The sequence below is a fragment of the Pipistrellus hanaki genome (assembly GCF_964339955.1).
Source record: "Pipistrellus hanaki genome assembly, chromosome: 2".
Taxonomy (NCBI): Eukaryota; Metazoa; Chordata; class Mammalia; order Chiroptera; family Vespertilionidae; genus Pipistrellus; species Pipistrellus hanaki.
In genome coordinates, this window is record NC_140504.1 from 68769238 (window position 1) to 68794894 (window position 25657).

The following is a 25657-nucleotide window of genomic DNA, read 5'->3' on the forward strand; positions in this document are numbered from 1 at the left end:
TTCAACAAATCTCAGTATAATTGGTAGCATTACTCCTTTCCTAACACCGATAAGGAAATTGACTTAGAGACATTACTTAAGACATAACTTGCCCACTTAACTAACTCATTTCAATGATTCCTTCTTCCCCTTTCCTTTCACAAAATTCTCAATACAACCATTCAGTTTATAGTCTCCAGCTCTTCACTGTAAAATTTCAGGACTAGAAGCCTTCAAGAGCTAAAGATCCACAGGTGTGGCTAGGACCATGAAGAACTAATTCTTTAAGTTCAAAAGATACTCATTTTAAATTTATAGGGGGAAAAAGTTTGTTTTCATAATCTAAACTACATTTTTCTAGAAGGATATGTCTATCTATACTGTATATATAAAAGCCTAAGCAACCGGCCGACCAGCTGACTGGCCAAACACCCAGTAGCTCTGATGTGTGATGACCACCAGGGGTAGATGACAACACAGGAGTTGCCAGGTGACAGCAATTTTGAAGGGTGCCCTCTTGTACTCCAGGACCCCTTGGGGGATGTTGGACTGCTGGTTTCAGCCCGATACCCACAGGTCAGGCTGAGGTACCCCACAGGTGCACAAATCCATGCACTGGGCCTCTAGTAATAAAATATTAAGCTAAGGTTGAGAGTCAACAATCCCAACACTCAAAAATCATATACAATTAGAACCAGGAAGAATCTTTAATTACAGTTTCTTCTTATCACTGTTATATTTTTATACATTCATTTATTTCTGTATATCAGTGACTTTTGATACTGGAAACATTTCTCTTTATGAGTTGGCTGTATTAAATCATACTTAAAATATAAATTATCTTTTATTGCCATGATGTTGCTTAACAAAATGATATAGGTTTCATCTATGTCATTTGTACATTGTATTGTGTGTTCACTACCCCAAGTAAAGTCTCTTTCCATCACCATTTATCCCCCACCCCAAACCCTCTTCTATGTTCCTTTACTACCCTTTTCCTCTTGTAACCACCATGCTGCTGAGTCTTTTTTAATTTAATTTTATTGTTTTTTCATCACCATTTATTCCCCATATACCCTTTTCCAATTCCATGTACCACCCTCACTCTTGCAATCACCATATTGTTGTTTGTGTCCATGAGTTCTTTCTTTCTTTCTCAATCCTCCATCCTCTTAACACTCCCACTCCCACTAGAGCTGTCTTCCTATTCTCTTATCTATGAGTCTGACTCTATTTTTCTTGTTAGTTTATTTTGTTCATGAGATTCCACATATGAATGAAATCACATGGTACTTATCTTTCTCTGACTGGTTTATTTCACTTAGCATAATGTTCTTCAGGTCCATCCATGTTGTTGCAAAGGGTAAAAATATCTTCCTTTTTATGGCCAAGTAGGATTTTATTGTATAAATGTGCCATGGTTGTTTTATCCACTCATTGACCAATGGACAATCCAAATCTTGGCTATTGTAAATAATGCTGCAGTAAACATAAGGGTGTATCTATTCCTTCAAATTATTGTTTCAGGTTTCTTCGGATTCCCAGAAGTAGAATTGCTGGAACATAAGGGAGTTCCAATTTTAGTTTTTTGAGGTAACTCCATACTGCTTTCCACAATAGCTTCACCAATCTGCATCCCTACCAAGGGTACATGAGGGTTCCCTTTTCTCCACGTTCTCACCAACACTTGTTGTTTGTTGACTTATTGATGACAGTCATTCTGCCAGGTGTGAGGTGATATCTCATTGTTGTTTTAATTTGCATTTTACTGATGATTAGTGATGTTGAGAATATTTTCAAATATATTTTGGCCATTTGTTTGTCCTCTTTGTAAAAGTATCTATTTATGTCCTTAGTCCATTGTTTTAAATCCTCACCCGAGGATATGTTTATTGGTTTTAGAGAGAGAAAATTGAAGAAGACACAAATAAGAGAAAGCATATACCATGTTCATGGATAGAAAGAATTAGCAATCTATAAACTCAATGTAATTCCTCTCAAGATACCCATGGCATATTTTACAGAACTACAACAAACATTCCAAAAATTTGTATGGAACCACAAAACATGAATAACCACAGTAATCTTGAGGGGGAAAAATAAGGTTGGAGGAATCATACTACCTGATTATTAAACTATACAACAAGGCCATAGTAATCAGAAGAGCATGGTACTATTGTATCATAAAGTCAACAAAAACAACAGCTATATTGATCAATGGAACAGAATAGAGAGCCCATATACCCATGCTTCTATGACCAATTGATATTTGACAAAGGAGGAAAAAACATATAATCTGGTAAAGATAATCTATTCACTAAATGGTACTGGGAAAATTGGACAGATAAAAAATTAAGCCTATAACTTTATAGGTAAGAAAATTATCAATTTATTATTCTTCCATACTGATTTCCAAGGTGAAAGTGACATCAGAATTTCTCTGCCTGGAGTAAGGACTGGAGTAAGGAATACATGTAAAGCATCCTAGATAGACAAGTGGCTATAATGTATTGTATTATCAGAGACAGTGGTCTCTGAGCCTTCCCCAAAAATAGAAAATTAAAATCAAGGAACTAGCTTTTTCTTTTAGGAGTTCAATCCTGTTTTGTTATTACCATTGTGGGCTAACTTTCCATGATGACAGGAACTCTTGGATGAGTGTTCTTATCACAGCTATTAATTCACCCTTTACCCCTTCCTTCTGTAGAACTTAATCCCTCATTACAGTAACTGATTCTATAAAGTTTAATCTCTGAACCAAATTAAATTTCTCTACACCTTTATTTAGAATATGAAGACTAAAATTAAATGTAATTCTGTACTCTCATGAAGTTTGTTCTGTGTTGAATAGGGGAGAAGTGTGAATGCTTGCCTCTATTGTGTTATTTTTTTTTAATTTTTTTTCTATGGCTCAATTATTTCATTTATGGTCTACAATGAGTGGGAATCTTAATCTGAAAAATGTTATATGGCTATCTCTAAATTTAGGATACTGATGAGGACAAAAGAAAAATAAATAGCTCTAGCCCGTTTGACTCAATGCATAGAGCCTCAGCCTATGGACTGAAGGGTCCCAGGTTGGATTCTGATTAAGGGCACATATAATACCTTTGTTGCAAGCTCAGTCAAGATCCCCAGCCCTAATGAAACCAATTGACACAAAAATGTTTCTCTCTCTCTTTCTCTCTCCCTCCCACTCTCTCTAAAGATCAATGGAAAAATAACTTTGGGTGAGAATTAATCAACAAAATAAAAAAAAAAGAACAAATTATCCAAAAAAGAGACATTGTAAAGGTCATTTTTATTTGGCAATGGAATAAAAATCACACATTACTCATAATCACATGAGAGCTCACTAGCCTAACCTCGTCATTGAACAAGCAAAAAAAAAAAAAAAAGAAACATGAAGTCACTAACCAAAATCCCTCAGCTGCTGACAAAGGTGGAACTGAAACATAGGGCGTATCTTCCCTCTCTTGTCTCTATATCACTCTGACTTTGATCACTGGCAGTTAAACCTCACTGAGTAGGAAAGGTCCTGGTCACTGTTATTAACTCCACATTGATCCTGATTACTGTTACTGATTCAACAATAGTAAACCAACACACACTATTAAATGCTTTCTGTTTAATCATTAAATAATAAAGTTAGTGGGTGTATGGACTGTTTGCATGAGGCCTGTTTTCTTAACTGCTTTGTTATTTTATTTTATAATTTGTGAAGCAACTATATTTAACATTGCAATTATGTGGTTAACAAGTACACACTGGTTCTATTGGGAGAATCAATGTTATTTTTTTTTTTTAAGTTAGGGGTACATTTTGTATCCTGCAAACATCTAAAGAGAAAAAGCTAATAGATTGTGTAATACTCCCAGAAGGCAAAGTAAATAACCAACAAAAGAGTTAAGTAAAATATGATCTTATGTTTACAAGTCTTCCTGGCTTTGTTCGGTAGTTTCTTGGTTTTTTTGTAGGTAGGTAGGATTGCTTTGTTGTTTTTTTAATTATTATTTTTATTTCCGCCTACCCTTCCTATAAAACACTGATTTAGAACCTCAGCCTTTTGACTATTACACACTGCTGTGGAAAATTTAATTATTCCACAGTTACCCTAACTATTACTCTGATGGAGAAATCTCTAAATTTATATTTAGAAAATGACCTGGGGGAAAAAGAGAAGACGGAATTTAAAAGTTGTCAAATTGAAATATCAATACTTCATCTGCTATTATCCAGACTGAGATTGAAACTACTGAAAAAAGTCACATATATTAGGTAATTTGCTCATACTACTTTTGATGTTTGTTTTCCCATTAAAGGATTAAGTTCAGAAGCATGGCATTCCAAACACTGGAGACTGTGCTAAAAAAATGAATATAATAATACTCACTATTTGGCAGTTGCTAAATTGGGGCTTTGTGTTCAAACAGGCATGCTTCTCATAAATGTGCCTAACTTGATAGGAAAGGTATAATGTACATTTCCAATGTAATTTTATTTTTTAAGAAAAAAATCCACAAATCATGAAGAACACAACTAAATTCATATATTTATTTTAATAAAATGACAAACCAAATGTAGGCTGTTAATAAGTGGGGTCTAATGTTTAGAGGCAGAGGCCCTGAGGAAAAGGGGATAGGAAGGTAGGATGTGGGGAAAAGTTTTATAAAATCTAAGCATAGGAACAATGCCGCTAGCCAATGAGAATAGGATTTAATTGGATTCTATTTGTTAATAAACCAAGAGAGGGAACCCGTAACTAGGAACGAATATGAAGTTTATGCTGGCCTTGAATAATTCTATTCACAGGTCTCATGCATGAATCATTGTGTACTTGATTCCAAATAGATGTAGACAGATTATTGATAGGGCCCAACCAGTTTTATACAGTAAAATGAAAAGAATGAGAAAGTCCACTTACTTGACTTTATTTGATATCTGTGCCCTAATTACTTTTGATCCATTTGCTCTAGTGCATTCAAAGTTCTATATTTAAAAGACTAAAAGTGAGAGTAGATTTTATAATTCAAAAGTAAAAATGTACAATATTTAAACTTAAAATTGGTTATAAAAGTATATTGGCCATTATTTTCAAAGTGCTACTGTGCATGGAACATAGCAGGTATTCAATAAGTAGGAGCTAACAGTGACAACATGTTAGACTTATTTGGTTCATTTTTATAACATATTAGAAAAATACTAGAACTCCTGTGCAGGAACTCAGGAGACAACGAGAGTCACAGATCATAGTGAAAATTTACTGACAAGGTATTCTATGGAAAATAACAGAATAAAACCATGATATAGAAGTTAAAATTCAGAATAACTAGGAAAGATCCAAAATAAAGAAATATAATCAAGACTTAAAATAAAAAGTTTTAAGAATTAAGACTATTTTGCCCAGAGAAGAGCCCTATGTGATCCTGTTAACAAATGTCACCCCAATAATTAAAAAAAAAAAAAAAAAATACACTGCTGAACCTAAAAAAAAAAAAGCGGAGGGGGGGGAAGCCAAAAGACTTAAACCATTAGGGTTTTACCTATCAAATACCATCAAATAATCAGATGCTATGATAACTCCATTTCTGTACTTTGTTTTGTTTTGATTTGTTTTGTTTTATCAGTACTAGCTTGTTTCTTAAAATGATATGTTACCTTTAAAAGTATAAAGTTTACTTTTATATATATATATATATTTTATTGATTTCAGAGAAGAAGAAAGAAAGGAGGGACGGAGGGATACAAACATCAATGATGAGAATCATTGACTGGGGAGTGAGTCTGCAATCCCAGCATGTGGCCAGACCTGGAATAGAACCATAATCTCCTAGTTCATAAATCCATGCTCAACCACTGAGCCATGCCAGCCGGGCTAAGGTTTACTTTTTAGTAAAAATAAAATCATCTCGTTTTTCTCAGGTTTGTGTCTGAAACTTTAAAATGCTCTGATAGGAAATACATTTGCAAACATTACACCAGATTTTCTCCATATTATCTCTAAATTTTATTATTAACAGCTTTCAAGGCATAGCCTACAATAAAAATGTATTTTCTATGTCACAAATATATTAATATTGCTTGCATGACTAATTAACTTGTCCAAGAAAGATTTTCTACACTATTTTTTGCCATATTTAGAAAAATCCCTTATCCACAGGTTTAATCTAAGAATTAAAAACAGGATAAATAAAAGACTACCAACAATTTACTGCCTATTGATAATGTGTTCCTTCTTATAAAAACTTAGTTTTAAAAATAAACTAATTTGAATAAATTTTATATATCTCTAGAATATCTTACGCTTAATGTTTAATGGAAGCTCTAGAGAGCACAATTATTCAAGTTTTTATTTTATATAAACTAGGATTGATAATGTGTTCCTTTATCCTATAAAAACTCAGTTTTTAAAATAAAATAATTAAAGTAAATGTTTCATGTCTCTAGAATATCTTACGCTTAATGTTTAATGTCTGTGGAATCTCTAGAGAACACAATTATTCAAGTTTTTATTTTATATAAAATAGGATTGGCACCTAGAAGAAAAGTAGACTGACTTTATTCCATTTCTTCTTCTATTACATTGCATAGCTTGAGCAGACTATGTCAAATACTTTATTTTTTTTATTTATTTTAAGAACCATAATTCAAGAGGTTAATCATCCTCTAATTAAAGTTCTAAAAGAAATTGAGAGATTGTCTCAATCTACATATTTCTTAGTCACGTGTGAATAAACGTTACAGCTTTAAATAGGCTTCATTAATAACCAACACTTTTAATTTTAACTAATGCATTTATTTAATCATCATATATGTACTTGGGATATACTATATAGACAATGAGTTGGGGGAAAAAAGATTAAGAAAAGAGCTCTTGCCTCCAGAAACACAAAAATTCTCTTAGAGAGAATGACAAGATAAATAGGTAATAGACAATAAATGAAATTAGCTCTGGAACTACAGAGGACGGACAGCTTAGGGAGTTAAGGAGAGTGGCATAACAATTGTGTTCTGAAAAATGGGAATGCTAGTTATTTTTTCAGATAAAGGAAGGGGGATAGCAGATTCTGTGAAGGAGGGAGTTCTAGAATAAGTCAGTGACATGAATAACAACTGAGGAACAAGGCTATGGTTCACTTAGAAGTAGGGCTGGAGCATGGGATTTAAAGAAAGACTGTGTTAAAAAAAAAAAAAAATAGAAGGACCTTAAATGCTATGATAAGAAGTTTGCATTTTATTCTTACTCTAGCAGGGACTCTTTGAAGTACTTCAAGCAAGCATATTAGTTACAAGATTCTACTCATATCATACCATATCAATTTGATGGCAAAGAGGAGAAGAGGTTGGAAGGGGGGCTAGACTGAAGTTTGAGAAATCTGTTAGACTATATTTACTTTTCTCACTTTCTTTTTTTAAAAATATATTTTATTGATTTTTTAAATTGATTATGGTCTCACATAATTGTCCTTATTCCCCCATTCCCATCCCAAACCCCTCCCTAGATATGCCCCCCCAACCCCCGTTGTCCATGGCCACTGGCTAGGCCCATATGTATCAACCAAAGGACTTGTGTGCATACTTTTCTCACTTTCTTAGATTATTATGATCACTGTGCTCTATTTTATTCTGAATCTAGAGCCCACATAAGTCCTAAGCACATGTACTTTTCTATTCCTAAATAACCTCTGGCTAATTTGTACTGATGACCTAAAGCAACAATATGCTTCACATACTGTGAACTATAACCGACAAGGTGTCTTGTTTTTAGCTTTAAGTTTACCTTTAAATTTAGATTTAAAACTCAGAATTGCAATGCAGTAATGTTTAATTATCAGATGAGAATGGCATCATAATGAATATGATACTAATAATTAATGGATAAAGTCTGGGAGTTTGTGAATGGCTTATTTGTTTGATCAAGTGAGTAGATTCAAAGTTATGCCCAATAAATAATACAACATCACTCTCATTAATATTCTGTTATTATCAGTGGAAAAAAAGATGGCATGGGGAAGAGCGATAGCTGGTATTTTTATAACTTTGAGACAATTTGAGGTCTCTCTTATCTAAATGCTCCTGGGATTAAAATTGTGTTTTATAGTCATTATTACTTGAATAATACTAACAATGTATGGAGAGATTTATTATTATTATTATTATTTATTATTATTATTATTGATTTCACAGAGAGAAAGGAAGAGGGAGAAAGAGATAGAAACGTCAATGATGAGAGAGAATTATTGACTGGCTGATGTTTGCAATGCCCACCACTTGGGATCAAGCACTCAGCGGAGGTATGTGCCCTGACAAGGAATAGAAGTATGACTTCTTGGTCAATGCTCAATCACTAAGCCACACCAATCTGGCTGGAGATCGTATTGTTTGACAATCATACCACTAATTGAGCTTCATATGTATTAATTTATTTAATCTTCCCTAAAACCCTAAGACACTATTATCCCTATTGCAAAGATTAGAACATAAGAGGGCTTGATCACTCTGCCCAATTTTACTTGGGTGGAGGGTGGAAAGTGGACACACAGGTTTAAAAAACCACATCATTTGCCCTAGCTGGGTTTGGCTCAGTGGATACATACTCTTTGAACTGTAATTTTAGAAGTTCTTTCTAAATGAATATTAGAGGTATTTTTTTAACTCAGCAATTTCACTTCTAGGACATTTTTCTAGCAACATAATTTCACATGTGGACAAGAACTTGTATTAGGATGTTTACTTCTATATTGTTTGTAATAAAACAAGATTGAAAACTACATTTCTCAGAACCAAGATAATGTCTAGTTAATTATGGTGCATACTCTTAAACCTAATAAACTGTGTTAAAAAGAGTGCTGATATGGGATAATTTCTTAATCTTCAAATGTGTGCTAAGTGGAAAAGAAAAGGAACAACATGGTGTATATAGTATGTTCATTAATTTAAAGGGGAGAAGTGTATGAGTATTTAAATAAGATAAAAGAGACCCTCTTCTGAACCCCTTAATAAATAAATTATGGAAATTGCAGGAAAGTATTTGAACTAATTCAGGGAATACCTACTTACCTCAAGGAGTTAGAAGCCATTTTCCTTCCCACCTTTGCATCTTCTCTGACACCATTCTTTCAGCCCATATCCTTTGTTGGCTTATTCTTCAGTGTATACCTCAGATATCACATCCTGAAAGAACCTTTCAAAATTTTTTCCTAAACTTTACACCAAATCTGGGCACTTTGACGTAAAATGACCTTTATTTGTTCTTGTAATATTTAGCAAAATTTCAAGCAAATAATTATAGAATTAGTTGATTGACTTGTTTTTCAAAGAGAATATAATGTCTTGGAGTGACTACGAACGAGGTCATTGCAGCATTCCTAACAGTATTTATCAGATGCTGTTATTTATGTTGACTTATTTTTTCACATAAGTTTTACTCTTGATTTGGCCAACAGTGTGACCTTAGCAAGTATCAATGTAATTTTAAAATTCTTTATAGCTCTAAAACATTGATTCTATAACTCTAGTCCTAAATGAAACTAAGAACATCATTGTCTCTAAAAACTTAGCTAATTTGCTATTGAGTTTTATGTAATCAGTTAACCTGAGCTTATCTTGCTATCAAGTAAGAAAACTGAACAAGATGAAGGTGTAAGACACCTTCTCATTTTTCCAACAACCCCTCTTCTATCACATTTTTGCTTCTGACTATGAATCGCATATTGCAATATTATATGCCTTTAACTCTTAAGAATCTCCTCAGCGCTCGCATTCTCTCTCTCTCTCTCTCTCTCTCTCTCTCTCTCTCTCTCTCTCTCTCTCTCTCTCCCCCCCCCTCCCTCCCTTCCTCATCTGTCTCTCTCTTTCTCTCTCCCCTCTCTCTCCCGCCCTTCCTCTGTCTCTCTTATACACACATACACACACACACACACATTGAACTTTCTATAATCTGATTCCAGGGGAAGATAAAGTTTGAAAGGTAGAAAACAGTGTTCTTACTGGACAATGCTTTAGCCTCTATAATCTGTCTTTTTCTTGCCCAAGGAGAAATATGGGGCTAAGGATCTACAGTAAGGATATTTTCTGCTGCCACATCCCCCATTATTGTTGTGAGAGGTAGAATGGTTGCAAAAATGGCTGTCTCTCTCTCTCTCTCTCTCTCTCTCTCTCTCTCTCTCTCTCTCGTCTTTATCCACACCTTTTGCAAAGTATGTTTAGCTCCTTCCATTAAATAAGTGGGTATGATTTCCCCACCCTTGCTCCTTCCAATAGGTAGGTATGATTTTCCCATCCTTGAACTTGAGCTGAGCTTGGGACTTGACTTCACCAACAGAATGTGGCTTCTACCAAGAAAAATAAGCCTAGGGAAGCATATCTCTCTCTCTCTCAAATAAGCCTAAGGAAACATAACTCTCCCCCCTTCTCTTATTATATATTAGAGGCCCACTGCATGAAGATTCATGCAAGAATGGGCCTTCCTTCCCCTGGCTGCTGGAATCACCTTCGCTCTGGCCAGAGCACCTCTCCACCTTCTCACACTGCCCAGAGGTCCAGAGCAGCTGGGGCAGTGCGGAATGCCTGTGTCATCACCATGGTGATGATGCAAATGCCCTACCCCACCTAGCCACTTGGCACCTGCATATGCAAATTAACCCACCATCTTTGTTGGGTTAATTTGCATACTCACTCCTGATTGGGTGGTGGACGTTGGGAAGGTATGGTCAATTTGCATTTTACTCATTTATTAGTGTAGATATAATAAAAGCCTAAGCGACAGTTATGGCAGAACAACCAGAATGGCTGGTCACTATGATGTGCACTGACAATCAGGAGGCAGATGCTCAATGCAGCTCCCTGGTGGTCAATGTGCTCCCATAGGGGTGGGCTGCTCAGTCAGAAGCCAGGCTAATGGCTGACAAGTGCAGCGATAGTGGCGGAAACCTCTCCTGTCTTCATGGCAGCACTAAGGAGCAGCAAGCCAAGCAGTAAGGAGCAGCAAGCAGGCAGGTGCTAAGGAGCAAGGGGTCTCAGACTGCAAGATGGATGTCCGACTGCCAGCTTAGCCCACTCCCCTCAGACTCCTGGACTGCAAGAGGGTGCAGGCCAGGCTGAGAGACGCCCCCCCTCACCCCAGTGCACAAATTTTGTGCACCAGGCCTCTGGCAGATACGTATATCAAAGTGACAAACCATCTGATATGATGTGCACTGGCAATTTAAAAATAAATATCAACTTATGCATGCACAAAACATATAAAGTTTTCACTGACACCAAATGCACATGACTCCAGAATGTATCTGAAGACAAATGTTAGCACAATGTACCCTGAAGCTGAAGGAAAGCGTTGACCATGTTTTTGTTGTTTTTATCAATATATCATGTTTTTATTGTTTTTATATCATGTCTTTGTTGTTGTTTATTAATTAATTTATCAATCATTGTTTTTAATCAATGTTTTATATCATGTTTTTGTTTTTATATCATGCCTTTGTTGTTTTTATATCATGTTGTTATTGTTTATTTATTAATAAATTTATATATTACTTTCATATACATTTTACTAATTTTCTTGTATCTCTGAAACTTCTATTATAGAGAAAGGGCAAATAGTGATTTAAAATGTTTTGTATTTTAATGTTATACTATATTATATATACTATTTTGACATGTAATTTTTTTGCAGTAACATAATTACCACATGAATCTTTCTCTAATTAATTTCCTTTCGATGTGAATGAATTCGTGTTCCGGGCCACTAGTTAGAAAATAAAAGACCATGAAGAAGAATCAATTTTCCCTGAACAACAACCAGCTAACTCCCAGAAGTAAAGCTTCCTAGGCTGAACCACAGCCGACTAGTGGAATGAAGACATCAGGCTAAAATCAGAAAAATCATCCAGCTGCCCAAATTGCCAACCTTCACAATAATGTACTACATAAAATTTTTACTGATTTAAACCACTGTTTTAGAGTGCTTTATTATGCCATACAATTAACTGATACAAGGAGGTTCAAGAATTTAATAATAGTAGCTCTTTTTATGTTTTTTTTTTTTGTTTGTTTGATTTGAAGCTAGGTAAATTCCAAACCCAGAAACCTCCAAACTATCAGGGAAAACCCTTGGGAATATACTGATAAGAGTTTTAGCCACAAAGGACAATACCTTCTCCATTTTTCTTCCCTATTAACTAGGACAATACTATGGCATCCTTTCTTTAGCTTGTGTGTTTAGATAACACCCACTCACCATTCCTTATCTCTACCCATTGTTTGGGTTTTCTGAATAAATGAGACACTCAGAGATAACTGAACCAAATAACACATGCCTGCCTAATTAGGAAGAGTCAGTGGTGGCACCAACTGTTCTAGAACCTCCAAATCAGGGCATCATTTCTAACTGATACAATTGTAGCTTACATGGGCAAACAGATGTAGGACTTTCTTTAATTTTATAGGCATTGCTATAGTTCTTTTAATACAAATTTATAGTAAGCTGCTGAGAAACCTTACAGAAGAATAAATAGAATGGGAATTGTACAATTGGCTGAAAAGGATTTCAGGATCACACTGCAAAAGCACTTTCTAGATACTCCATAGCTAAGTATAGCTCCCAGGTGAATTTCAAACATTATTCTCTTGGCTTCGCAGGTGAATTCTGTTTCCATTCCAAACCATGAGATCTTTGATGTTCCACACCCACTTCAATATTCTGGAGTTCCAAGCTATATCTTTGTCTCTCTCTTATACTTGATATTAAAGGGACCTATAACTCCTATTGTTTGTTCACTGTAGCTGACATTTTAATTTTTTTTTTTAAAAAAAGGTTAAAAACATGCAATGGTCAGGATGAAGAATGTACATCTTATAGTTAAGTACTCTATGACAGACATATAAACAGGAAAATCATTAATAATCATGTTAACCATATAATTTGTCATCCAAACTGCACTTCTGAGAGTAAAATAGGGTACAGTTAATAATTGAATCAGGACATCAGGCATAAACCAAGACTGCATTAGATATACCAGGCTGTATGGTTCATTGAGTGATAAAGAGAAAGATGTAGGGAAAAGAAAAGGGGGGAATCAAGCCAGAGAAACTAGACAGCTATCTAATTTCTAATCAATTCGCCTATAGTTTAGTTGCATTATGCTGTAATACTATGAATTCTTAGAAAATCATACATAGGCATGTTCGTTGAAGTATCTGAACTTCGAAGTCAAATTAAGTAATCTTTTGATTAGAAATTGTTTTGTATTATGCACAACATTGAGTTCCTCTTAAATGTAGTGTAATTGATAACTGACTTGATAAATAAGAGAAGAAGCACTAAAAGCTAATTTCATTCTTGGAGCATACGCTGCCATAATGGTTTATGATAATAGGTTACCATGAAACAATTATTATCACAGCACATTTGAAACTGGTCTTAGCTGAAATATGTATAGTATTCCATTTAATAATAAGGTGAAAGGAAGAAAATATAAATTTTGTTATTTAAGTGGAGAAATTAGCTGGAAGAAAATATCACTACTTCCAAATATAATACTTTGTATACTATAAGAATACTTATAATAACTGTATGATTTAAACATATCATATAGCCTATAATTCTCTTTTTAGATATGGAGAACCTTTTATAGTCTTGATTCTGATCACCACAGGGAAGAAACGATTCTGACCAAATAAAAAATAATGAGAAATATAAATAGGCATTTTTCTGGTCTTTTTCATTTCTTATTAAAAGAAAAACTGATATCCAAAAGTAATAATCAAATCAATATTACTTCATCAACCACTACTTCAAAGAAAACTTTCATTAGTATTCCACTGAGTTAGCTCATTTATTAATATGTCACATATATTAATGTATAAAAAATGAAATGAAGGGGTCATATATGAGGTGACAAAGGATATTTGACTTTGGGTGGTAAACACAATGCAGTGTATTAATAATATATTATAGAATTATACACCTGAAACCTATATAATTTTATTAACCAATGTCACCCCAACAAATTTAATTTAAAATTCTAAGGAATGAAACGGTCCTTTGTGAAAACCTAACAATAAACAATAAATAGCACTTTGAGAAGTGTTAAATTTAAGTTTATGTGCATTCACAGAGACACAGAGATACTCTTTCATCATAGCTGCACCCACTTTGTTCTATTACATATCTGAGATCTATATTGCATATGTTTACTTGAGTTAATGGCTTCAGAGAGCTAGAACTCTTTAATGATGTTTTATACAAAATAAATGGCCAGAGCAAAAAGAGGTATTGTTTGAGAATATAAGACCAAGGTGATTATAGAGCATTAAAAACACTATATGACAAAATGCTGCCATCTTATACCAAGTAATGCTGATATTGTAGTGCTCAGTTTTACAAAGGCCTATGTTTAGTGGCATGAAAACTTGGGGAATAAAAGAAAAGAAATATTTTGCCTGCTTTTAATGAAATGGTGAAGTGATAATTAAGTGAAATAAAAAGTGTCATTCTAGTAAGAATACAATGGAAGTCTTAATATAGCACATTTTATTTGAAGAGTTCAAATGCTGAACAAGGGAATTACTAATCAGAACCATGCATTATGTAAGGAGAACATTTTACAGATTGGATATAAAAAGGAGCAGGAAAATAACTTTCCCCGGGTCACATCATTCTTACATGGCAGAGCTAAAAACTGAACATATACTAGTATAGAAAGAATTTTCTGGTAACATTTGCATTGTTAAAGTATTATTGATTTTTTTTTTAATAAGTCAACAGTAGACAGGCATCCTCTTCCAAATTTCTATTCCGAAAAGCAGTTACGATAGTTTGAATTTTCTAAAAAGTCAAAAAATGTTTGGAGTACAAGTTTTGTTACATTAGTCATAAAAATCTTTTGGATTTGTATAAAATTGAAAACATGGGGAAAGCATCAGTATTTTCTGTGTCCTCTCTATGTCCTCCTGACCATAGTGCAAATCAACTTCTTTGTTTAGGAGCACTTGACAGGTGTTCATGGGCCTTGTTACATGAATGTAGATAGCATCAGCGATCACTTTTATCTTGTCCTAGGAGCTATAGAAGAAGTTTAAATAGAGGCAGGCTTTCAGGAGGGATGGGTTACACCTATAGGTATTTTTTAAGATAAAAAAAAAAACATCCTCCTGGCTCTCTTAACCCAAGAGAGTTGGAGACTAATTCTTCTCCATGACACTTTTTTTTTTTTTTAATAGCCCATATTCTAGCCTGGAGGAGTAAGCACAGTAAAATGAGTTTTAAAAAATAGGAAAAAGATGGGAAATTAGCAATCGAGGCACATTGACATTTTCTAGTAATAAAACTTATATGAATTATGTGCATCCAGCCTGTCTGAAAGAATTAGAAAAGGAAAAGAAAACAACTGCGCCTTGTCCTGATAGGCCTTTTACCTTAGGTAGTCAGAAACAGTTTTGAGCTGAAGGTATCTGAGCAGTAGGTCCTTAGCTCACCCTTCTACTCACACAGGAGAAAGTGAAGCCCAAAAAAGGTGAAATGACTTTCTCAATGGGCCTGAAGATAGGTCCTGGCCCAAACCTAGAAAAGCAGTTACTGAAAATAATACCCTATTAAATTGTAATTGTATTGGATTAAATAAATCACCAAAGAAAAAAACATTTACTGGATACTAAGCAGTTTTCAGTTTTAAAATGCATAAATAGTTTCACATTATGAAAGGACATTTGATTTCAGTTGATGTTTTTCCCTAGGCCTTCCTGAGATAAACTGATACTTTCTGAACATAATATACTGCTAAGACCAAAAAAAAAAAAGAAAGTGTGTGTGGGGCGGGGGGGACACTTTAAGGATGTTTATGTCTTGGAATTACCCTCATGTCAGTGAGCATTTAAGAAAAAAATCCGAAGAGGAGGGCGCCCAGATGAACCACGTGAAGAAACAGTTAACTGTAGGGCCCCACCTCCTTGTTGTAAATAATCAAGGAAAGCCTTTTTAAAAGCAATACAAAATGTCACCACAGGCTGACGCTCTTTCGATAAGAATAATGAGATCCTTTGCTCCCGAGATGATGGGCACCTACTTCATGGCCTTTATAATTCCGCTTTCAGTTTCCCTGGTTCCTGTACACTTTCCCTTCCCTTCAAAAGCTGGTAACATGCCATGCCCACAATCTATCAATGGCTGGTCTGCAGGAGCAGGTTCATGAACTCAATGCGTATCCTCTGGATCCAGACCCACCGGGTAGAACTGCAGGAAGTGCAGGGCGCCAGCGGGGAGTCCCTGGCCCCCGGGACTGAGCCGGCTCCCCCCCAGGCTGGCCCTGCGGAGGCTGGCAGCAGGCGCCCTGGCGACCCAGGCTTGCTCTCCAGTCCGGACCGGGCGCTTTCAGTGCCCCCGTCTTTTCCGTTAAAACACACCGAGGACCCACCGAGAGTTTGGCGCATCTGCCAGCCCCAGCGGGGTAAATTCAAGGGAACCGCTGATGTGAGGGGCTGAGGCTCTGACCCCCGGGGGAGCCCCGCCTGGCGCTCGCGGAAAAGGAGAAAGAATGGGCGCGGAGACAAAAACCCGAGCGGCCGGCGCGCCACGAAGGGGATCAGAAAGAGGAACCTCTCCCCCCTTTAGCAGTTAAACGTGCGGGAAAACCTGTCCCACGAGCTGACCCCGCTGGAAAGGAACACCGGGGAGACTTCAGGGAAAAGGAAACTGGGTGCGCTCCCGGGGTGGGGCCGTGCCCCGGGGTGGGGCTGTAGGTGAGAGGAGATGACAGTCTCCGAGCTTAGAAAGGGTTACCCTGAAATCCAACTGTGGGCGTGATTTTCTTTGCATTTTACGAACTACAGCACCCTCGTCCTCCCTTCTCTCCTCTTGGCTCCAGATTGAGTACCCTTCCTTCCCTCAGCAACGCTGGGATCAGGAAAAAGAGGGGAGAAAATCCACACTGTGCCAAAAACCTCAGGGGGTCTCTCCTCCCGCTCCCCCGAGATTCCTGCCCTCCCCGCACCCACCTGCTTTATAACCGACTGAACCCGCGGTTCACAGTCCCCGCTCCACACCCCACCCGGAGACGGTTCACAGGCGCCTCCTTCTCCAACCTCAGAACAGCAGGTGAGCTCATGACCTCACCCAGAAATGGAACTTTGAGGAGATCGCCCCCCTCCCCCGCGCCACTGCCAACCACAAACACTCACAGCTGCAGGTCACAAACACTCAGCATCCTCAGGTTCCAGCCCCCCTACCCTCACCCCCCCCCCCTTTTCCTGGGAGGGATCCAGAGGCTTTTAAACCTCCTCTCTGGCTCCGACTTGCCAACAGCCAAAGGGATGAGCACAAATTAAAGATGCCAAAGGGAAGTGAGTTTTCATTTGGAAAAAAAAAACGCTAAAAGAGAGAAACAAACAGAACCTGAAGTAACAGGAAGTAGGAGTTGTGCTTGCAACTGTCTATAAAGGGTTAGCGACCTAAACTTTATATGGATGGGGGGGGGGGGGACCTAAAAAATCCTCCAGTCTCCAGAGGAAATAAAGCTGCTGCTCTGTCGGTGAGGGACCCACTCCGGTCAGCCGCCCTTTGGTCTGGGCGTGACAGCGCCAGGGGACAGCCCTAGGGTGAGAAAAGGGACTTCCGTTGAGAGATATTTTAGTGTTGGGGGCTTTTGCCCTTTTAAAAAAAAATTATTATTCTGAGGCTCAGAACAGAACTGAGAGCTGAGGTTGAATCACAAGTCCTGGAAAATGCACGAGCCCCGCGGTGAGGTCTCACCAGCCCGGCTGGGCTCTCTACCCGCCGTCAATCCTGAACTCACCGCCCACCCAGACCGCGCGGAGGGGGCGTCCGAGCGGCAGGTGGGGTTTAGGTCAGGACTTTCCGGGAAGCTGGTCAAGTCCTCTTTCTCTTCTCCCTCTCCCATCGCCTCTGGACTCTTAACACGGGGAAGTTACCAGGGGATTTAGTAATCACGGAAAAAAAAAAGAAAAAAGAAAAAAAAAAGTAGGGGCAGTGATTGCCTCCGAGAGCTAAGCGAAAGGAAAACTGCCTGGAGCGGAGTGACGTGGACTTGGGGACCCGGGGACCGGACTGTCAGGGGCGAGAGCTCGCCGCCTAGGCGGGAGCCACTGGAGGGAAGGGGTGAAGGGGCAGAGGCAGGCGAATGCAGCTTTCTGATCCCTGGGCCCCGACCCGGCCGCACCCCAAGTTCCTGGAGACTCATCCGGCGCCCCCGTGGCTGCGCAAACTTAAGCCAACCGCCCTGCCGAGCCCGAACAGCGGCACAGGTGCCTGCGCCCGGGGCCGGTCCTGCGCCCGCTCCGCGGTCCCTTTGCCTCCAGGACGCACCCAGGCGTCCTGCCCCGCGGGGCCAGGCCGGGGCGCGGGCACCCAAGGGAAACTGCCCCGGCCCACGTGGTCCTGGGGGCTACTGGAGGCCTCTGCTCACCTGGCCTGAGGACAGCAGCGGAGATCAGGAGGCAGAAGATCAGACGGCAGGAGGGGGCCGCCTTCGATGCCATATTCCTCCTCCTCCTCCTCGGGAGCCACCGACGGAGTCCGCGCCGCAGGAGCAGGAGCAGGAGGGGGCGTCGTTCCCTGCCCCGCGCTGCCCGCGCTCTGGGCGGCGGGTCGGGGCGCAGGCGGCAGCCGCTTCTTCTCCCGGACACACCGCCTCCCCCCGCGCTGTGGGCGCCGCACCTTCGGGTCCGCGCTGCACGTAACTTTCCGCCACGCAGGGGCCAACTCCTGCGCCCTCCTTTGCACACTCGCCCTCGGCCCGCTCGGCTGCTTCTCCTCCCGGGACGGCGACCCCTCTCTTCTCCTCGGGAGACACTTGAGCAATTCAGAAAGGTGTACGTGGTTCTTTTTTTTTTTTTTCCCCGGTCTGTTATTCCCCTTTTTTTGGAATAATAATGCTGATGGTAGTGGCGGCGTGCGTACGAAGCAGGGTGCCAGGAAGGAAACAGCCGGGGATGGCAACAGGGGGCGGCGGGTTTAGGCGGTCGGTCTCCTCAGGTGGCAGCAGTGGAGGCAGCAGTAGCAGCAGCAGGGATAGCAGCGGCGGCGGCAGCACTCGGGGCTGCTCTGAGTGGAGGACTGGAAGGCGTGGGGAAGCTGCCGGTCTCCTCCTCCCTCCGCCTCTCCTCTCTTCCCCCCCTCCCCTCTCCCCTCCCGCCTTCCCAGGACGCCGCCGCACGGAGCAGGTGGTTGCAGCGCAGACCCGCAGCCTAGAGGCGCTGCAGGACCGAGGCGAAGGCTCAGCCCGGCTCGGACTCTGCGCCCGGGAGGCGGGCCCTCGAGGGGGCGGGGTTCCTCCGGGACACGCCCCCGGCGCCAGCCAGCCAATAGGGAGCGGCCGCAGACACGCTCCGGGCGGGTCGGGGCAAGGCCGCTTCCCGGTAGCGTTCCCCTCGTGACAGAGCCGCTCGGTGCTCGCCCCGCGCCCTGCCCTGTCGTGGTTGAGGAGACCAGATTGCCCTTTTCTTCCCTCAGGACTCGCCTCGCGGTGACTCACTCCTCGGGGACTTCTCGGCGGCGGCGGTGGTGTCGCCTTCTGCTTCTCAGGGGCGGGGAGCAGCGGGGAAGGGCCCAGGGGGTGGGAAACCCAGAGGCTATGGGTCAGCGGGCGGTAGCGCAGGAGGAAGGAAGGGGCTGGAGGTGATGGCTAGGTGGAAACTTAATCTCCTGGGAGTTCACCGAATGGCTAGGGTCCACCCGGAGCAATTCACTTAGCTTATCTCTACTCCTTCCTGCCCCCATCCCCACGCGCACCCCCTTTCGCACACACCTTTTTTTTTTTTTTTTTTTTTTTTTTTAAAGGCTTGAGTGGACTGCCCAATACCAAATAGGAATTTGTACACTTTCCCCGGGGGATGCTTCCATGAGGGAAGTCTAGAGCGCATGCTTCCTCACAAGGACCGTCCCAGTGTCTACCAAGCCAGCGCGTGCCTCTTTAATTTTGAATTTTAAGCGGCGATTTTTAAGTGACAAACAGCAAATCCTCAAGTTATGCAGATGGGAAGCCACGCTTCGCCTTTGTCTGTTCCAGAAAGCCAGGCACGCCAGCAGATGGACAGGCTTCTTGGGCAATTTCTGAAGATTGAACCACCTCCCAGGCGGAACATTGGAAGCTGCAGTCGCTTTCAATCAGGCTGAGAGCATGAAGGAGTATTTTCCTCTAGAACACCAGGGTGGAGCTGTCGGAGCCCTTAAGTGGCTCTAAATCAGGGATGCAGGATCACAACTCTCATCCCCGAAGCTTAATAAAATATTGGTCCCTGAACCACTTTGCCGGGGCATTAAATAGCCTTCCGTGCATCGCCCGGTCACCCCAGGGTGAGGCTACTCTCCACCAGATAATGCCAGCTGGTGATGGTCACATACTGTCTTTCATAAAAAGGCTTGGAATCAGCAGCTAGATGCAGGTGAGGGGAGTTTGCTGCAGGAGACGCTTAAAAAAACAAGCCCACACATGCACACACAGCAATGATATTTAACTTTTTAAAAATATTTTCATGGAGGGTCCATTTTCAGCTGCAATTTTTGTCAAAAGCTTACCTATCTTGTCCCTCTGGGTCTCCTTACATTACAATAACAACATCCTAGAGTAGAGCTCTTACATTTTTCCTCTGTAAAGAAGTAGTTTCTCCCTTTTGGTTTTTAATGTTAATCATTTGCATCTTATGAACCAACAGGAAGGCTAATGCTATGAGGCAAATGCTTCATATGTATTGCATTCAGTATTTCATAAACTACATTTGACTACATTGCTAGTATTGGATGGATTCTGTAAAATTCCTATGGGGATTTTTTTTTTTCTTCTTTTAACAGAGGTTCTACATAGCTTGCATTATAACATATCATCCTATTTAATCTGGACCCCCACTTTGTCTGTCTGACCACCTTTATTTGAAGGTGGGCGTTAATATAGCATAATTGCTAAAAAGTAGATCTGCAAAAGGCAGAGCGTCTGATTTGGGTTCTCACCTTTACTGACTACATGATCTTGGCCTCAGTTTTAGGCCTCAGTTTCCTTAAATGTAAAAAGTGATAACAATAGTGTCGGTCTCTTGAGATTGCTGTGATAATTGAGATCACACAAATAACTGGCTAGGTGTAGTAGAAGGGGCCTGAGATTTAGGGAATGGTCAGAGTCTGTTAAAACCCCTGCCTGCACTTAGCAAGTGACCTTGAGCAAAAGTCAGTCTCTCAGGATCAAAATGTGATGACACATTGGAGTACAATCTTTAAAGATGCACAGTTAAATTGGATCAAAACACATGGCATAAATTAAGACAATATATACACACCGTATGTATGGATTTTAGGAAGCAACAAACATATTTGTATGTAAAGTCAGTAGCTTTCATCATTCTTTTTAAAGAGGAATTTGTCCTAGTATAGGAAAATGCCTTGATAAGCCACTTGGAGCAGTAACTCCCAAGGCTATTAGTCATAGATGGCTAGAGCTACAAAAGTGATGGTGAAACTACTCTATATTAAACAACATAATAAAAATAGGAATCACATAATAATACAAATAGGAACTTGGAAGAAGAGTGAAGAGGGAGATGCTGAGAAGAGAGGAAGGCACAAAGACCAAGCCATGTAATTATAAGTTTGAAAAGTAATAGTTATTGAAAACTTTCTATCTGCTAAATTATTCTAAGCCATTCATAGGAAGTAATGGAAAAATTCCCCTCATAAAAACCCTGTGCGGTGGGCCTGGTTATCACATTCATGTTGCTCATGAGGAAACTGAAGCCCAGAGACATGAAAAGCCTTTCCCAAGGTCATACAGTAACTCACAGTAATGGGAAAGCCACAGTTCTACCCAGGCACTTCGATGCTAGAGTTTCATTCCTTTCCCCTTTGCTTATCTAAAAATAAACTTCTGACTTTATTTTTGGTTTGGGAGGGCATTTAAACATAAATTCCTTTATCTTCCCAAAATGTTAATGAAGTCTCCTACTCTCATTTTCCTTAAGAAGATTAACGAGGCAGATCTGCATGTATCAGGTATAGTGCATATAAAATGGCAAGACCATTTTTTAGACTGAAATAATTTAGCATAAGCAGAAGTTTAGAGTCAGAAATAAAGTAAAGGAGAGGCTACATGTCTTTAAAAGAATCTAGGGAATAGATCCACCTTACCTAGTTCTTAAAAGAAAGAGCTTTTCCAGCTGCATCTGGAACACAATTGCTTTTGTTACAACTAATGATAGATATTGTTCCAATGACATATACAACACTGTTTAGTCAGGGTTCAGAGCATCATAATGGGTATTTCTTACTCCAAGAGGTAATGGTCAGCCAGAGGAAAACAAATCTCATGTTACCTAGCATAGGAAAATACTTTTGCATCTTCAGTATCCTATATAATAAAGAGGTAATATGCAAATTGACCATCATACCTTCGCACAAGATGTCTGCCCCCATGTGGTCACAAGATGGCTGCCAGAAGATGACCTGCAGGGGAAGGCAGTTGTGGGCAATCAGGCCAGCAGGGGAGGGCAGTTAGTGGGGACCAGGCCTGTAGGAAAGGCAGTTGGGGGGAACCAGGCCTGCAGGGGATGGAAGTTGGGGGACCAGGTCTGCAGGGAAGGGCAGTCGGGGGCGGGGGGGGGGGGGGGGGGGGGAACCAGTCTTGCAGGGGAGGGTAGTTGACAGTGACCAGGCCTGAAGGGGAAGCAATTAGGGGTGAATAGGCTAGCAGGGGAGGGCAATTAGGGGCAACCAAGCTTGCAGGGGTGGGAAGTTGGGGGGGGGACCAATCTTGTAGGGGAGGGCAGTTAGGGATGACCACGCTTTCAGGGAAGTTGGGGGTGACCAGGCCGATAGGGGAGGGCAGTAGCAGGTGACCAGGCTGGTAGGGGAGGGCAGATAGGGGCAACCAGGCCAGCAGGAGAGGGCAGTTGGGGGGGTTAGGCCTGCAGGGGAGGGCAGTTAGGGGTGACTGGCCAGAAGGGGAGGGCAGTTTAGGCCCATAGGAATGAGCCTAAACCGGCAGTCGGGCATCTCTCTCTCAATCTGGGACCACTGGCTCCTAACCACTCACCTGCCTGCCTGCCTGATTACCCCTAACCATCTCTGCCTGCTTGCTGATCTCCCCTAACTGCCTCTGCCTACATGCCTAATGCCCCTAACCACTCTCCCCTGCTGGCCTGATCACCCCTAACTGCTCTCCATTGCCGGCCTGATCATCCCAACTGCTCTCCCTACCTTCCTGATTGCCCCTAACCACTTCTGCCTTGGCCCTGCCACTGTGGCTTTGTCCAGAAGGATGCCTAATTAGCACATTATCCTTTTATTAGTATAGATAAATGCTAACAGGTGAGAAAGAGCTCCTCTTTATAGGACATAGACTTTGAAACAAACTTATTAGGGAAGGTGATAGATGGAGATGAAAGGTTCTTCAGTGATGGGACTAATAAGGATGATTCCAAATACAAATTCTAAAGTGGGTTTTTCCCCCCCACACCTCCAAAAAATTCTTGGGCACCAGCTGGGTGTCCTACAATTCAACTCAATTCTGATACTACCTGGAGAGAGCAGGTAGCCAGGTGAAAAAGCTCTATAGGGTAAAGCATGTGGAAAGGGGACAAGGCTACCATGTCCTCTGAGCTACCAATCTACATTCGTTCACCAACTCTGAAGTGCTCCACACCCTGTCCTTTGATTTGTTGTGGAGGTTTCATTAAGTAGGAATGATTGATTAAGTCCTTGGTCATTAGTGCTTGTACTTGATCTTCAGCCTTCCTCCTTTAATTGGAAACTGAGGGTTGTGACTAAAAGTTCCAACCTGGTAATCACATGGTTGGGTCCATGGCAACAAGCCCTCTACCCCCCAATCCTAGGTTACATAGGAGCTTTCCAAAAGTTACCTTACCATTAAAAGACACGTTTATCATTCTCATAACTTAAGAAATTCCAAGGGTTTTAGAAACTCTGTGCAGGGAATTGGTCAAATACAAAATATATATTTCTTATTATAAATCTATTAGTGCACCGGTGCATGGATTCATGCACATTGAGAGGAAATTAATTAGAAGATGGCCAGTGGGGTGGGACTGGGCAAGACGGGCCAAACATGCCCTGAGCCAACCTCCTGTGGTCCCTCCCCGGCCAGCCATACCTGGGCTGGTGCTGGGCTCAAAGGGCAACTGAAAAGTGAGCAGGGTCCCTCTGGCAGGTGGGGTCCCGGTGCCTGACCTGCAGGGATCGGGCCAAAAACTGCAGTCTGGCATCCCCCAAGGGGTCCTGGAGTGTGAGAGGGCACTCTGCAAAGTTGCAGTCACTCAGCAGCTCCTGCATTGAGCATCTGTCCCCTGGTGGTCAGTGCATATCATAAGCTATCAGCCAGTCAGCTGGTCAGCCAGTCGCTTAGACTTTTATATGTATAGATATCACAACTAGTCAAACTAAGGTTTAGGAAACACAAGGAGAATGAGTCAAGTCCTAGTGACCATAGTGAAAATTTTGAAATACAAAGTAAGGACACTTAATCTACAGGAAGAAGAGAGTGATAAAAACTATTTGCCATCAATGAAAATAAAACAAAAAGAACCATGCTGAGAATACTTGGTAAATGTTCTCAGTGACCAAACTGATGATCCTAGGCTAATGCACTGATGACAAAGATTGAAATAGAGGGCTAAGTAGGATTTATTTTAAATCTAGGAAGGTAGAACTATTTTAAAGAGGCACAGAAATTGCATAGGTATAAAATAAAACTCTAGTTCATTTCTGGACCCCAAGGATTTTTTTAAGTCAATAATTCCTAAAATCACTGTGGATATGGATATCTGTGCTCTTAAGAAATATTCTTTTCAATTTTATTGTTTAATTTTAATAGTAACATCAGTAATAATTTTAATAAAATTTTGTAACTCACATCCTCAGTAATACTAAGCAATAAAGATATATCACTGGAGCTCAGGAGGATAAAAACTTTCAAAGCCTATGGTAAACATTATGTTCTTATTTCAGACTGTAGATTGCTCACTGTCTGGGTACAAAAAGAAATGCATAGCTATTTCAGATCAAGCAGACGTATCTTTAGTCATTTTCCTTCTTATCTTAGATATAAAGAATGAAGAAAATAATCGAGCTAAGCTATTTAACTATAAAACTTACACTTCACGGATAAAATGGATGTAAAAACTCTTAGTGTATTAAACACTCAAAACTCATTAGTGATTTCAGTCAGTGCATAAAATTGACTCAAAGTGTACAACAGTTTAGGTTTAACCTACCACTTGACAGTTTCTCTTTAGAGGTTTCTATATGAATAGTTTTCAACTTTCAACTGAAATACTCAGTTATTTCAAATTTGAATAAATAAAAAGTGTCTTAGGGTATACTTTTTAAAATGTTTGATACTTTTAAAATTTGCAACTTCATTAATGCTAAAGAAAGTCTCCAGAGTTATTTCTATTTGCTTTACCATTATGACGCATGAAATTTTTATTCAGAAAGTTGAAGTGGACATACAATGACTGTCAACAGATAAAAACAATATATATTTGATTTTTCTAAACCAAACAGATCAGCATTGGTTCAATGGGCTTCTGGAAACCCAAAGTAATTAAATACTAGGTGTAGGTTACACACACTATTTCCTCTTAAAATAAGTAAGATCATTGAGTTTAAGTATTAAGCAGCAATTCTTGAATAAATATAATTTCTAATGAGTGATACTAATTA

The 25657-nt window shown here is 40.1% G+C and overlaps 1 protein-coding gene and 1 long non-coding RNA gene across 10 annotated transcripts in view; one reads left to right on the forward strand and one right to left on the reverse strand.

The window, feature by feature from the left end:
* The window catches only part of ALCAM (activated leukocyte cell adhesion molecule), a 194394-nt gene extending 175173 nt beyond the window's left edge, over positions 1 to 19221 (reverse strand). For all 4 annotated transcript variants that reach the window (XM_084875704.1, XM_084875702.1, XM_084875705.1 and 1 more), the window contains exon 1: positions 18399 to 19221. In XM_084875704.1, coding sequence (XP_084731830.1) covers positions 18399 to 18471 — 73 coding nt within the window. In that variant the 5' untranslated portion in view covers positions 18472 to 19221. The remainder of the gene's footprint in view (positions 1 to 18398) is intronic.
* The window catches only part of LOC311618287, a 1465663-nt gene that overhangs the window by 682936 nt on the left and 757070 nt on the right, over positions 1 to 25657 (forward strand). The gene's annotated exons all lie outside the window — the stretch shown is intronic.